Raw genomic sequence first — 15,426 nt, forward strand, 5'->3', positions numbered from 1 at the left:
CACCCTCCTCATAAGCTTTCAGATCAAGACTCTTCCCCCCTCTGCCCCCCTCCGCACCCTTTAATACAGCTGAAGATGAACATTAGCGCTTGGTTCAACTGCACTGGAAAGGGAAAGGGCAGATTCATCAAAATCTTTATACCTCCATAGAAAAATGTAGCCTTTTGCCTTTCCTCGAGTGAATGCCTTTTCTAGAGGGTATTCATTAGGGGTTCGGTCTGTTTTTGCAGACAGCTCCACAGATGTTGACATTTTTTTTCTTAGCTGGGTTAAGACGCCTTCTATAGGCTTTCAGTCTTCATTTGTTACTTCTTTATTATCCAAGAGGGGGTTTTCTTTCTCTTTTTTTTCTTCTTTTTTTTTCTTCTTTTTTTTTTTTTTCTCCCTTTCTTCCCAAGGAGTTGACTCAGTTCTCTGAAGAGAGCAGTGGTAGTCAGGCTCATTATTATCTCGGACCCTTTTTCATCGCCCCGGCAGGCCGGCCGGGGCCGCGGGGCCATTGTGGAGGAGCAGCAGGTAGCTGTGGCACGGCGGGGTCAGCGCTCCGGCCGGCACAGCGCCTTTGTGCACCCTCCTTGTGCTGCCGGCTCCGTTTGTCCGGCGGTGGGAAAGGTCAGGAGCACGCCGCCGCTCCGTACCTGAGCTTTTGTCTCTAGCCTCTGCTGAGAGCTTATGGAAATAATTTGTTGGAAAGCAATCGCTGGACCTGGAGGGGGGGGAGCAGAGTGAAGGGGTGGAGGTGTGCGGGCAGGGATGGGGGTGGTACTGGGGCTGTTTGGTCCATCACACACAGTGCTTCTTGGCCAGAGCTGTTGCACGCTGCCAGTGTCCGTCCTCCATGTGCCGCTTGGGAAGCCACAGGCTTGCCGTGGTCCATCGCCTTTACGCATTGAGATAGCCAGTTTCCCATGGTAAACTTTGCAAAGAGAGCAATTTGGCTCGATGTGGAGGCTTAAAGCATGATGCAGGCAGTACCCCTTGCTCATGCCCCCATCTCCAAGACCACACGCATCACACTTTGCCCAGGATCCATCACCTCCAAACGTGCACCAGCCAAATACTCCAGCCTAGCACCAGCCAGTGTACAAATACCTCCACCCCAGCTCCCAAAGAAACTTTACTACGTACCTAGAGATTTTTCCCCAAGAAAGAGTGCTGGGAAAGACACGGGGACTGGCAAAGGCATCCACAATTCAAGTGGTGCTTCAGGACCTGCCGTAACAGAAACCGGAGGTAAGGGCTCCAGCCTGTTCACAGCTGGGCTTATTGTGTCGCTCCCCGCTGCAGGCCGTGCATTATCTTAGGAAAAAGAAAAGCCCTCCTGCTCTTCCTGGGAGCCCTCCTGGCCCGTTCCCACACTGCCTGGAGTCACCAGCCCCGTGGCCAGCACTGGGCGCCCCAGCCGTGCTCCCAGCATGAGCCAGCAGTGAGGCCGGGGGAGGTGACAGGTATCTTTATCCCGCCACCCAGGAGAGCTCCAACGTCCCGCTGGCAGGAATTTGTCTGCAAATTTTCCCCCATTGAAAGGAGCGAGGGGGCTGAGATGATCGCTTGATTAAGGCTGGGGCAGGGGAGTTGGAGAGAGGGGGCAGCTCCCAGGGAGCCATGCTCTCAGCCCTTAAGCTTTTCTCCCCAGCCTGATGATTTAATGCCTTAGCGGGGCACGTGGGCTCCAGCCACGGGGCAGCGGGTGGTCATCAAGGGCGATGTGATCCCTATTAGCCCTTGCTGTCTAAATAACGCCAGCGGTGGTTGGGAAGGAAGATGCCCAGTGGCAGGCACAGCACCCTCCTGCCTTCGCAGCCCCGTGGAGTTGTGCCGCTGCTGGGTGCCCGTGCCGGGTGCCAGGCGCTCCCCAGTCACCCCCATCCAGCCGAAGGAGGAGCGGGATGGGAGCAGGTCCCCCCTACCAGCTGCAGCCCCACAGCCCAGCCTGGGACACTGAGTTCACTGGGTGGAGTCCGGATGGGAATATTGATGGGGACACTGAAAAACATCATATTCAGCCCCCACCAGTACGCTAAAAGCTTCTGCCATTTTCCCTTTTTACTATGGCTTTAGCAAGAGAGCTCCCATTAGCTTTACACATCGTCCTTGGGGAAATTGCGCTGATAGATGCATGAGATCAGGCAGGTGGATGTTCTTTTCATCACTTCCACTGCTAAAAGCAAGAAAAGAATGATCCAGCTCTTGCAGCCTGCTAGTGATCCACCCCGAGGGTCACGGCTGGATTTCACGCTCCTTGCTCTGCGCCGGTGTCTAGAGGACCGCCTGGCCCCAGCGGGCAGGGCAGGATCTGGCCCAGAAGGGCACTGACTTGGAAGCACTTTCCTTGGGGCTGGATTCCTCATTTCCCCCCGTACAGGGATCGGTCCCCTCCCAGCGCAGCATTTCACCCCAGCAAACTTCCAGCACAGCTACGGACCGAAAGCAGCTTTCCTAGAAAAGCAGAGTGATGGCATCCCTCGCTGCGTCTGCCCTTTCTCATTCCGTTGTTCCCCCCCGAGCGTGCCGCAGGCTCGATGGGGCCGGCTGGCTGGCACTCGCTCCTGCCGGCCAGCATCAGGGATGTGAAGGAGCCCTGAGCGCAGGATCCGCAGTAGCCTTCGCACGAACATTGCGAGCGCTGAGGTTTATAACCCAGAAAATCTGGGCTCTGAAGGGCTCTATCTGGCGGGGCAGGAGGCGTGCCGCCCTGCCCAGAGCCACTTTTATGCCATTGTGCCTTTTCAGCATTGCATTAAGGCAGCCAAAGAAGGGGGATTTTTAATGGTTCCCAGGGAACAAAGCGGGAACATTCGGCCCAACTTCATTACAGAATCATCTGAAACGCTTGAGGAACGTTTCCCACTAATTATCATAAATAGCCGAAAAAAATCTTTCCCTCCCAGAGCAGGTTCCAGCTGCCCCTCTGTGTTTTCTCACCTCCACTTCCAATAGCCTGACCCTGCCCCTGCACAAAGGGGAGACCCCATCTCCGCTCTCCCTGCACTCGGGGGCTCTAAAGAAATACAAACAGGCAGCAGATTAACAGCACCTTAAACAAACAGGCGACTTCCGACCCTCCGGGCTGTCCTGCTGCCCAGGGAAGGATGCACAGGCTGGTTTTCCTTGCCCTTGCTCTCGTGCCCTGCCCAAATCCTGGATAAAAGCATGGGCAGCACAAGGCATGAAACAGGCGGACCAAGGATGGGAACGCCGGGGGTGCCAGCCCCTCACCCCCTTGAGTCCCGTCCCCCGTGCCTGGGTGTCCTCTTACTGCCCCGACTGCCCTGGGGGAGGTTGGACCCTGCCCTGGCAGGACGTGGCTGCAGCCCTTTTGCAGGAGGGTCGGGAGATGCCAAGGCCAAAGCAGACGAATTAATGTCCCAGTTCAGCTCCTGCCTTGTGTGTCTCCCAGGGCTGCTCGGCAAGGAGCAGCCTGATGCTGCCGGTCGGTGCCGCGAGCAGGCACGGGGAGGGATGCTGCGGGTGAAGGATGGAGAGGGAGAGACAGACTGTCCAGAGGACACACAAAGGAGCGGTGTTGGTGTTCAAAACCATCACCAGCATTGATGGGGCACAGCAGCAACGCTGAGCAACGACTGCCAGCCCACAGTCATCTCTGCTGAGCCTCCAGAGAGCTGCCCCAGCTCAGGTCCTCACCCTGCGGGTCCCATGTCACCCATCCCATCTCCCTGTTCCTGTGGGACCCAGTGCCAAACCGGCCCCTTCTCGCCCTGCCCACAGCACACAGAGCAGTCAGCCCCCCATCCCATGGGGGCTGGTGGTTGTGAGAGACGTGGGGGCTCAAACCGCACCAGCAGCAGCGAGACAGCCCTCCTGGCACAGCTACGGCACGTGTTTGGGGCCGGCAGAAGAGGCGGGCGCCGGGGGAGGAAGCCGCAGCAGCACGGCTGCGGGCTGGGGCAGGTTCCCAGCAGCAAGCCAGTGGCGGGACTTGCCCATCGGAGGCGCGGGCTTGCTCCCCACCCGGGTTATTGTGCAAATCCCCCCATGCAGGTGTTCGCTGCCCCCCCTTTCCCGCCAGCCACAAGAAAGGGCTGTCGCTCAGAGCCCCTTTCCCTGCGCCCCAGGGGCAGGAAGGGGACCGAAGGCAGGTGGCGGGGACAGGCCACCGCACACACAGCACGGGGGACTCCCAGAGGGGCTGACGGGCAGAGGGGTTACAGGTCGGTGCCGCAGCATGAGTGAGGGTGCTGTGGGAACCACGTCATGTCTGCACAGAGCAGGAAGAGAGCCAGCAGCGGCTGTGAGACTCCCAGGACATGCCGGAGACCCCCAGGTCCCAGCGTTACTGGAGGGACACACACAGTGTCTTGTCGCTGCTCCTAAATGGTTGTCACTTGAGGTTAACTACAAGGACCTCAGGCAGTCAACGGCAACCGGGAAGAGGTTTACCAAGTCGCATGCAGCCTGGAGGTGCCACACGGGGATGCTCACCCTTTTTTTCCAATGCGAGAACCAGAGGTTTCCTGCGCAAGGAGCAGAGAGCGGGGGGAGAGCAAAGGGAGGTGCTGCCTCATTCGGTGCATGAGTAATCCTGGGCACTCCTCACTACAGAGTGTGGATGCTAAAATCTTACCTGAGTTCAGAGAAACGAGAGAAATTCACGGATTAAAATATCACAGAATCACAGAATGGTCAGGGTTGTAAGGGACCTCTGGAGATCATCTAGTCCAACCCCCCACTAGAGCAGGGTCACCTACAACAGGTTGCACAGGACGGCGTCCGGGTGGGTTTTGAATGTTTCCAGAGTGGGAGACTCCACCACCTCTCTGGGCAGCCTGTGCCAGTGCTCTGCCACCCTCGAAGCCAAGGAGTTCCTCCTCATGTTAAGATTGAACTTCCTATGTTCAAGTTGGTGCCCGTTACCTCTGGTGCTATCACTGAAGGATAGGTTATCCTCAAGTGCTGCTCAGTGCAATGGCTGTCCTGCAAAGGGCTGCCCGCGGCAGAGTGGGGAGGGTGGGCTGGGGACTGTGTGCTCCTCGGGCACCTGCCCCGGCCACGTACCTCCCCGCTGGGAGGAAGGCCTCTGCTTGCCATCACAGCGAGGTGCAGCCCCGAAGCAGCAAACCTGGATGCTGGTCTCCCCGCTGCGGATCCCCCCTGCCCTGCCCCATCCCCGTGTGTTCTCTGGCTCAGCGATCAGGATACCCGAGCGCGTTCCCCCACAGGCTGCCCAGGCACATCACCCCCAGGTCACCCTGCATCCCACTTGCCTCTCAACTCCTTCCCTCCTGGGAAACACCAGAGCGAGCTGGGGCAAATGGGAACGGCTACTAATTCCTCCCAGCCCAGCACAGCCGTAGCCCTCCGGGAATCAGCCCCGCAGCGACAGAGGGAGCCGACTCCTGTCTGCACGCCAGCTGCACCAGCCTGGTCCCGGGAACACGGGCGGCTGTATTTTCATTGCAAATTAGAAATCAATCATAGCAGGAAATTCCCGTGCTGAGAACACCCTGGCTATTACTATTTTACAGCACTCGGAGGTGTTCCGGGCACTTAGGAAAGATGTGGCTCTTTTGGGGTATTATGGGGCAAATTAGTTTTAAAGGCAGCTGTAGGAATGTTGGCCATTTGGTTTCCGGAGTGGGATGGGTGCAGGTGGAGGCTGTGGGGCTTTGTGCTGCTGTCGGATACACTGCCGCTCTGCAAAGAGGGAGTCGGCACACTCCGGAGCAAACACCTCTAGCCTGACCCCAGCTTTATTAATAACAAGTAATTAATATGAGAGCGGACGTGCCTTGTGTCTCCGAAGACCTTTTAAGATGTGATTATGTTGTGCTAATCTCACCCCGAAGTACTTCCCTGTTTAGACTGCACTGGGCCATTAAATATCTGAAAAGCCAGCGGAGACCCCCCCCTTGCCGCCCCGGGAAGTGCTCGGGGTCTGCTCCCCGGCAGCCAGGCCCCCCTTTCAAACCCTCTAAATCAAGTATTAAGTCGAGCCCATCTGGACTGACAGGAAAAACACTCCCTCCCCTCATCTGCGTCTCATTACCTGCCGTGCCAGCCCCGGCCCCGGAGCCACTCACTCCATCCCGCCCAGATGTGCTGCCCCGTGCTCGCCTCCCGTATTTCACAGCCGTCAGCAGGACTTCAAGGAGCAGCCGAAGGGCCTGTAACACTGCACAGGCTCTTAGCAAAGACATATATCCAAGGCCCCTAACACATAGCTGCAAGCACAGACCCTAATTTGACCCCCTTTCCCCCTCCCTTGCTCTTGCACCAGGCAGGGGAGCCGGGGTGCACGGGGCTCACCGGCCAGGCGGTTTCTGAGCCACTTCCCCACAGCTCTTTGCCCAACACGTGTCCAGACTATCCATTTTCAGGGATTCCCCCCCCAAAATCCCCCAAAGCCAGGAAGCCCTTAGGCCCCACACCTGGGGAAGGGCACCCAAAGGCAGGGCAGGACTTAGCGGACACCAGCAGCAAAGGTGAGGAGTTGAAGGCAGACACCCGCAACCCTGTACTGACCGCAGTGATTAAATTTGGGAGCAGCCCACCTGACACAGGGCAAAGTCAGCACTGAGCCAGCAGCACAAGGCGGCACCCAAAATCCAAACCAAGGAACAACCCCTGTGTTCATAGGCGCAAAAATCTCCTGGGCTAAAGCGTTCCAGTGAAAGCTTCACCACTTCCAGAAAAAACACAAGAACAGCCACTTTTGTTTAAGTTTGGCGCTTTCCTGGCCCTGGTGACAGCCCAGGACTGCAGAGGCGGAGATGCACATCAAACCTGCATTCCCGAGGAGAGTTATCCCCCTCCTCCTGAGCTTCCAAAGAGCCTTCCGCTGCCCAGCCAGCAGTCGGGGCTCGGTGTCAGGTGCGGTTATGGTATGAGTACCACGCAGCCGGCCATGCTCAAACATCGCTCTGCCAGCGAGGCCAGGGCAGGCAGCATCGCAACCAGGTTTTGGAGGCACGAGATTTAAGAGGGGGACGAAAAGCATGTCTATTGTCTCCCTGTGCCGCTGCCTGCAGGAAGGTGTGCAACCCTGGTCCTACACCGGTCCCCAATGGCCAGCACTGGCTGGGGACCCCCGGAATCCCCCACAGCAAGTGATGGCGAGAAAAGCCCTGGGATGAAAATACTCCTCTCGGCAGCCTGTCAGCGCGTGGCAGAGATGCAGGGGAGGCTTTAATGTCAGTGAGGAGGAAAGGGAGAAAGAGAGGGGAAGAGGTCAGAGGGTTATGACGCACGTACAGGCACTGACACATCCCGTAACACAACGCGGGGAAGAAGCCGGGGCTCAGGGCAGGAAGCCTTGGGATGGCCTTCCCCAAGGACTGCATGCACGGTGGGGAGGAGACGCAGACGGGAGCTCCAACCAGACCCTGCAAGCAAGAGCGGGCTGTGCCCGAGGTCCACCGAGGTCCCCACCCGGCCGAGTGAGGGGTCTCCAGCATTTTGGTGCAGTGCCTCCAAGGCCACTTGTCGCCCTCTCTGCTCCCGGTGGCCCTGGGCAGGCGGTGGCAGCCACTGCCTGTGTCGGGATGCCATCTAGTGTCACTCGGCAGAAGGGCCCGTCAGGCAGTGACACCATGCACAGGCTCCCCAGGCTCACAGCATCTCCAAGGGCCAGCGGGGAGGCACCCCAAAACAGCATGGGTACTGGGACACCCAACCCTGGGGGACTGCACCCCACCGATGCTGGGCTGCGCCCCATGACATATGCCACCACAGCTCCAGACCCCCAAGGAGGACGATGGGCATTGCTCAGGTCACGCAGGGACAGCGGAGCTCAAAGCGGTGCCCGGGCTTGCTCAAGGGACTCCGGGGTAGCCAGGGCTTGGAGACTCAGCAGCCTCACCAGTGGCATGGGGTGGCCCGGACAGCGGGTGGCTTGGTGAAGGAGGAGGGTGAGCATCCCCCATAGCAGCGTGCAGCCCACCTGCAGCACCAGCGCGGCCAAGCCCAGGGCCAGGGAGACGCGGCAGTGCTGCGGGCTGGACCGCAGGGCGAAGCCCCAGGTGCGACGGCCGCTGGGAGCCAGGGGTGAGGAGGCTGGTGGGACAGGAGGCATCGGGAGTGGGCTGGTACCTGCAGGGGTGGGAGCATGTTGGGGGGCAGTGGGAGTGGGCTGGGTGTCAACCGTGGACAACCCCCACGTAGTGGCATGGTCCTGCTCCCTGCCTGGTGCAGGAGCATGGTGGGACGGGGAGTAGGAGGCCAGTGGGACCACGCCTGGTGCAGCGGCCTTGTAAGGTGGCCAGGGGGCTGAGACAAGGGAGATGCTCGGTGTCCCCCATGGGACAGCATCTGGCCTCTCTGTGGGTGCCAGAAGAGCAGGAGGCACTCGTCTGGTGGTGGCGGCCAGTGTGCTGGTTGGCGCCGGTGTGGTGGCAGAAGCTAGAGTGGACAGTGCAGGCTCTGGGCTGGTGGCCCCAGCAGGCTGTAGGCTTATGATGGCTGGAGTTGGATACAGGCTGAAGGCCTCCTGTGGCACAGCTGGCAACGGGGTGTTGATGGAAGCCTTAGGCAGCACAGTTGGTGATGGAGTGGTGGTGGAGGCCTTGGGCAGCACAGCTGATGATGGGGTGTTGATGGAGGTCTCAGGCAGCACTGTTGGTGATGGGGTGGTGATGGAAGCCTTGGGCAGCACAGTTGGTGAAGGTGTCTTGATGGAGGTCTCGGGCAGCACAGTTGGTGATGGAGTAGTGATAGAGGCCTCAGGTGGCACAGCTGGTGAAGGTGTCTTGATGGAGGCCTTTGGCAGCACAGCTGATGACAAGGTGGTAATGGAGGCCTTTGGCAGCATGGTTGATGATGGTGTGGTGATGGTGGTCTTGGGCACATTGGTTGATGATGGGGTAGTGATGGAGGTCTTGGGCAGCACAGCTGGTGATGGGGTGGTGATGAAGGCCTTCGGCAGCACAGCTGGTGAAGGAGTGGTGATGAAGGCCTTAGATGGCATGGTTGATGAAGCAGTGAAGAAGGCCTCTGTTGGCATGGCTGGCAACATGGCAGAGGTGGCCACAGGTGACAGCATGGCTGACGGTGCCATGATGGGAAAGGCTGCCAATGACAGTGAAGTCGGTGCTGCCATGGGCAAGGCTCCAGGTGACAGCAAGGTTGACATCCCTTGTGATGATGTGGAGGTGAATGGCAGAGGTGGGGTAAAAGAAGCTGGAAGAGGAAGAGTAGCTGAGCAAATCAAGTGGTAGTCCCTCAGTGATGTCACTGCTTGCCCTGCCAGGTGGGGTGGACTCTTGCATGACACTTGGGTGGGCAATTTAACCTTCTCACTGTTGCCCAGAATCCAGCTGTGCAGGTAGCGGAGATTGCAGTCACATCTCCACCCGTTCCCACTCAGATACACTGAGTTGAGCTTCTTCAGGGGGTCCAGGAGCCCTCGGGGGACACTCTCCAGCTGGTTCTTCCGAAGGCTGAGGGTTTTCAGATTTGGGACAGAAGCAAAGACCTCATCATCCAGAGCAGAGAGCTGATTTGTGTCTAGCTGGAGGTCCAAGAGCTTACTGAGCCCAGTGAAGGCTCCTCTTGGCAGGGCTGCTAGCTGGTTGTGGGACAAGACGAGTTTGCTGAGAGATGTGAGGTTGACAAAGATGCCATCTGGAAGTGTAGCCAAACGGTTCCTGCTCAGGTCCAGCTCCCGCAGGTGAGGCATGGTGTCAAAAAGGCAGCAGGGTAGCTCCATAATGTGGTTGGAATCCAGAGTCAGCAGCTTCAATTTGTTTAAACCAAAAAATCCCTGGAGTGGGAGAGCCCTGATGAGGTTGTTGTCCAAGAGGAGTTTCTCCAGGTGAGGCAGGCTTCTCAGGAGCATGGGTGGCAGTGCCCTGAGCCTGTTCCTCTGGAGACTGAGCTCCAGCAGCCCCGGCTGGCCATCTAGCAGCCCCTCCGGGAGGTCATGCAGCTCATTCTCATACAGCCGGAGGACTTGCAGATGGGGGAGTTTGCTAAAGGCGTGGGAGAGCCCTGATGAGGTTGTTGTCCAAGAGGAGTTTCTCCAGGTGAGGCAGGCTTCTCAGGAGCATGGGGGGCAGTGCCCTGAGCCTGTTCCTCTGGAGACTGAGCTCCAGCAGCCCCGGCTGGCCATCTAGCAGCCCCTCCGGGAGGTCATGCAGCTCATTCTCATACAGCCGGAGGACTTGCAGATGGGGGAGATTGCTAAAGGCATCCCCAGGAAGCGCGGTGATCCTGTTTCTAGCCAAGTCCAAAAACGTTAGGTTGATGAGAGAATCAAAAACGCCTTCTGGAAGAGAAGGGATTGCATTGATGTGCAGGGAGAGCTCTCCCAAATTCTCCAGCCCATCAAAGAGGCCTTTGGGAATGTGTCTGAGGTGGCTGTCCCTCAGCTCCAGCCTCTGCAAGCTTGGAAGGTTTTGGAAAGTGCCCACAGCTAGTTCTTCTAATGAGGCACCAGAGATCTCCAAGTCCCTCAGCTTCTCCAAATTATCAAAGGCTCCAGGTTCAACTGTCTTGATCTTGTTGCCAATAAACAAAATCTTGATCAGGTTGGGCATGTACGTGAAGGCACCTTTCCTTATAGCAGTGATGCTGGTTTGCACGAAGATCATCTCAGAAATGAAGGGCTTTGCAATCTTTGGGATCTCGCTGATGTCATTTCTTGTCCCTCTATAGACCTCCTGGTAGTCTTTGGGCATTTCATATGGATCTTCACCCAGGATTTGATCTTGGCATTTATTGGGATGGAAGGAGAGGACGAAAAGGAAAAGGAAATGCTGGTACATTGTCCTAAAAAAAAAGGTTTCAAAAATCAGTTATGAAGAATAGAAAAATCTCTGTCCACAGCTCATGAACTGTGGTATCACACTTCGTTCAGCTCTCAGGACTCTTGTATTCACACATCATAGCTCATTTTCTGAGAAATAGAGAGACTGTACCAGCCATCGTATGCTGCTTTTACAAGAGTTCACTGCCATTGGGACCGAGGGATGGAGAGGAAGGGAGAGTGACCCAGCTCATGGCTTGGCTCTGGGGGATGCTCCAGGAGGGCCAAGGGCTGGACGGTCTGTTCTCTCACCCTCCTTCTCCCACGCCTGGGCTGCAGGCTTGGCATCCGGCTGGGTGAAGAAGGCAAATTGCTGCCGCCCATTAGCGCTGCCTCAGTGGGTCCAGTTACTCAGCAGGGCAATAGCCCATTCATGCAACAACAGAAGCAATCAGCCCTGCGCTTGCTAATGAGGGATCAGCAAGGGTCCCAGGAGCCAGCCAAGACCAGATGACCTTGTTTATTCACAATTTCCACACTGTGCTGGATGGACTTGCTATTTCATTGCTGCTTCTCTCCGTTCAGGAGGGTTATTTAAAACATTGCTTCTAAGCATTTCCTTTTGGGGATTCTTGCTGATCACATCATATTTTGGCCTTGGTTATGCAGCTTTGTCAGATAGAAATGGTGGACTTATGAGCAGCAGCCAAGATTTAGGGTGAGGCTCATTAAAAGACTATGAAATGTCCATAGATTAACTGTTTAATACCTAACATTTAGGGCTGTGACCTGCGGTTAGGAGGTGAAGTCACTGACACACACCCACCAACAGCCATGTAAAGCCCATCACTTTTATCGAGTCATTTGGAAACACCCAACGAAAACATCAGTTGGGATTTAACGGCTGTGAGCATCATACCAGGACAATAATTTCCAGCTTGTGATTCACAGCCCTGGTTGGGAGCAGGGGGAAGGGCTGAGGGTTGCTTCTTGGGTGTCCATCAAAGCTGACCACACAGAAGAACTTATGCTGGGAGGGTAAATTTGCTATGAAAATTTATTTTCTGAAAAATATTAAGAGGTCAGCAAATACAGGAGGCTGAAAGCTATTGGGTTTGAAGAGAAACTGATGGGAGGTGAGGTATGTGCCAGCTGCCCCGCGGGGCTCCCCGGGGCAGAAGCCGCTGCTGATCCCTGCCCGTCCTCTGCCCCGGGGAGATTTGGGTGCGGACACAAAAGCGCCTGCCCCACTTCAGCTGCGGGGGCAGCGCAATGGGTCAAATGCACAGGTGGGAACAGCTGGACTGAGTGCATGGGGATGAAAATAAACAGTTTTGAACTGCAAAGCTTTTTTAAAAACCCTCCCTCACCCTGTCTGACTGCGGTGGACCTCAGTGTGGTCCCCTGCTTGTCCCACCCCCCCCTCCGGGAGTGCAGGGACATTGAGGCACAGCCCCAGACCATGGCGCTGCAGCTTCTCATGCTCCTTACTGCAAGGAAATGATCAACAGCTCCCCAGAGCCGTCCCTCCAGGCATATTTTAAAGAGCAAAAAAAGCGTTTTGCATCACTTACTTGGCCGAGCGCTTGCGAACGAGTCCAGCTGCTGGAACGAGCCACGCCACACGAAGAGTGAGGCCACCAGATGGGGGTCCCATCACCTGGCCAGCTTTTTATCCATGGCCCAGGCGCAGGGCTCGGTTTCACGCGAGGTCAGGACGCAGGTCTGCGCGGGGAGATAAGGGGCAGGCAGGGAGCATGCAGCGGAGCTGTGCCCCTGGTGTGGGAGGCCATCGCAGAAACCTCTCGGAGAGGACGCAGGCACATACGCCTCTAGGCATTATCTGCTGGCGCCACTTGACTAGTCACATCCAGGGAAACCTGAAGATCTCTAGGCCAGCCTGGTTTGTAGCCGATGGTCTCTGCAGTCCCATACTTGCACCAGCGTAACCCACCAGCTTCACAGGCACCACCCCCACCGACACAACAGAAAGGAGTTTTCCTATTTAAAGCTTTTGCTGTTTAAAATATCCAGCTGTTTCCTTCCTCGGGAATTGGCTTATGTAGCTAAAGGTGCTGCTCTGGAGCCATTTGTTTAAGCTTGTAACAGGGATGATGTCTGTGGCCGGACAGATACACTGACACCCGGGTTGTGGGCTCGGCCCCACAGCTCCGTACCTCGCCGGCCGCAGGGCTGGGGCTGTGTTGTGCCACCCGAGCACGAGCCAAAGACCCTCCCGCAGTGACACCCAGGCTGGTGCAGGGTGTCTTGTGGGAAGAAACACCCTGTTTGATTCAAAGACTTAACATGACAAGGCATCCATCGCTTCCTACCAGATAATTGCACTAATTGCATTTCTTCTTCGTTTTTCACCTGCTCTTTTTAAGGTTCAGCTTGTGCTCTTGGGCTTTCCTGGCAAATTAAAAAAAAAACACTGCAAACTATTGCATGTTTTCAGCAGCCTTACCCCTTTCCAGAGTCAATCCCGTATGCACCCAGGTCCCCCACTCAGTGCCAGGCTGCTCCACAGGCTGCGGGGTGGCAGGAGCCGGAGAGGACAAGGCGATGGAGCTTGCAGCAGGAGTGACACCCCCTCCGCAGGCCATGGGCCCTGCGGTGTGGCAGCTGTGGCGGAGTTTGTGCAGCTGCAGGCAGCCCCAGCATCCCCACTCCGGGCTTAGAGCTGGTCACACCAGCATCACCTGGCAGATGGCCACAGCGGGGTGACAGTCCCCTGCACGGGGCGGGCAGTAGGTTGGCTGCGCAGGACCGTGTCCTAGAGTGCAGCGTGGCCCACATGCCTTCCCGGAGCATGGGGCCAGCAGTCCCGGGCACGGCTAGCACAGATCGGGCAAACACAACGCAGAGCCTCCGCTTTGCTGGCAGAAGCCACCAGCCAACCGGCAAAACCAGCGCAGCCCACCAGGCAGGGTCCCCAGTGCCCTCGTTGCTGCGGGCAGGGCCCGGGAAGCCGGCGCAGAGGTTGCCCCGGGGTGGCTCCGCCTGGCCCGGGACAGCCCGTGTCCCACCGGCCGCAAGATGGTGCAGCAACACCGCACCGCAACCCCTCGGCGCAGCGCTGCAGCCTGCGGGGGCGCGCCAGGCATGGCCCCACGCGTGCATGCACCCACGCACTCACACACACACACCCCCCCCCCACACACACACACACACACTCGTGCATGCACCCACGCAGCCATACATCCCCATGCATGCACGTACTCACACACACACGTGCATGCACCCGCACGCTCCCACGTGAATACACTCATGCACTCACTCCCACGTGTGCATGCACCCACACACGCACTCCCACATGCATGCACTCGCACGCTCCCACGTGAATACACCCACACACTCACTCACACACACTCCCACGTGAATACACCCACGCGCTCACACACGCGCACCCACACTTGCTCTCTTATGGGAGCACCCACCGTCCCCGCTGTCCCCTGGGCTGGCAGCCCTGCTGGGACTTTGTGCCCCATCCCCACGGTCCCTGGGGGCTCGGGGGGAGGGGGCGGGAGGGGGGGGGGCTGCAGTCCCAGCCCTGCCAGGGTGGGTGGGGGACCTGCTGGTGCACAGCCCTGGGCTGGAGCCCACCCTGCAGCCCATGCCCCTCGCTGGGCCGTTGGCAGCGCTCACCTGTGTCTCCTTCAGACACCCCACACCAACGCCGTGCCCGAGGGGTGGTGCAGACTACAGCCGGGTCTCTGCACGGCCGAGGGATGCGGGGAAAGAGGTGAGGCTGGAGAGCTGCAGCGGGCAGAGGTGACCACACCGGAGAGCAGCACCCACCCACCGCCAGGCACCCACAGCCATGGGACACCACGCGTAGCCCCAGCCCATTCCTGGTCGGGCCACAGCGACCTTCACTTCCCCCAAATACACAGGCAGGGATGGGGGAAGCGTTTCCTTTCTCCACCACGGGAACTGGTGTCACAGAAATAATACGTACGTTTTAATGAAATCCCAATTATACAGGAAACACATGGCTGCGAGAATAAATACCACCAGGCCAGGTCTTGCAGAGAGCTTGGTGACAGCTGGTGACCATGGCAGGCGTAGCAGAACAAGAGGAGGTGCTGTGTCCCGGGCTGGTCCGGAGATGGCCAAAGCAAAAGCAGAGCAAAAGCAGGCGCCTGCCTGAGCCTTAGGGCACAGCGGGGAGACCTGGCGACATGGCCTCATCCCTGCTCTGCGCCGTGATGAGGAGGCTGACTTGCAATGTGCCGCAGCGGGAGCGCAGCACCCAGGTGCCCTGGTACTCCAGCCCCGCTCCTGCTGCCTGCCCAGGAGGAGGAGGAGGAGGGAGGCGAAGGCTGAGCTGCTGGCAGCTGGTGGCATCACAGGACATGCTTACAGTGCCCTCAGGGTTGCTGTAGGTGCACTGCCCCAGAGCATCCTCCCCCAGCTCCCCGTCCCAGCCCTCCTCCAGGGGGATGCCAAGCGCTCCCGGGCACTCCAGCTGCCCCTGGGGGACCTCCAGCAAGGACCGTCCCCGGAGGGCAGCCGGGCTGGCACAGGAGGCTTGTGCGTGGGTGAGGGGCTCGGCGAAGCTCTGGAGCCAGCCCAGGAGGTAGGAGAGGCGGCAGTCGCAGGCCCAGGGGTTGTTGGCCAGCCCCACGCGTACCAGCTCCCCGTTGGCATCGAAAAGCCCCGGGGGCAGGTGGGTCAGGCGGTTGTGGTCCAGCGCCAGGGCGGTGAGGAGGGGCAGCCCG

General features: G+C 58.1%; 2 protein-coding genes across 2 annotated transcripts in view; both read right to left on the reverse strand.

Annotated features, from left to right (window-relative positions):
* Window positions 1-9,926: 9,926 nt before the first annotated feature.
* Window positions 9,927-10,721, reverse strand: LOC104285035 (carboxypeptidase N subunit 2-like). Its single transcript, XM_009883427.1, has one exon. The coding sequence runs from the start codon at window positions 10,719-10,721 to the stop codon at window positions 9,927-9,929; it is 795 nt and encodes a 264-aa protein (XP_009881729.1).
* A 4,302-nt stretch (window positions 10,722-15,023) lies between these two features.
* LOC104285036 (carboxypeptidase N subunit 2-like) overlaps window positions 15,024-15,426 on the reverse strand; it is a gene marked incomplete at its 3' end in the record, with an annotated part of 4,855 nt that continues 4,452 nt past the window's right edge. The window contains exon 4 of the mRNA XM_009883428.1: window positions 15,024-15,341. Within this exon, the coding sequence (XP_009881730.1) occupies window positions 15,024-15,341 (318 nt within the window). The remainder of the gene's footprint in view (window positions 15,342-15,426) is intronic.

This window comes from Charadrius vociferus, unplaced genomic scaffold, assembly GCF_000708025.1.
Source record: "Charadrius vociferus isolate BGI_N301 unplaced genomic scaffold, ASM70802v2 scaffold214, whole genome shotgun sequence".
NCBI lineage: Eukaryota > Metazoa > Chordata > Aves > Charadriiformes > Charadriidae > Charadrius > Charadrius vociferus.

Bases quoted from the DNA above. Each gene is read 5' to 3' on its own strand.
- LOC104285035 (XM_009883427.1), bottom strand. From the start codon at position 10,721: ATGTACCAGCATTTCCTTTTCCTTTTCGTCCTCTCCTTCCATCCCAAT.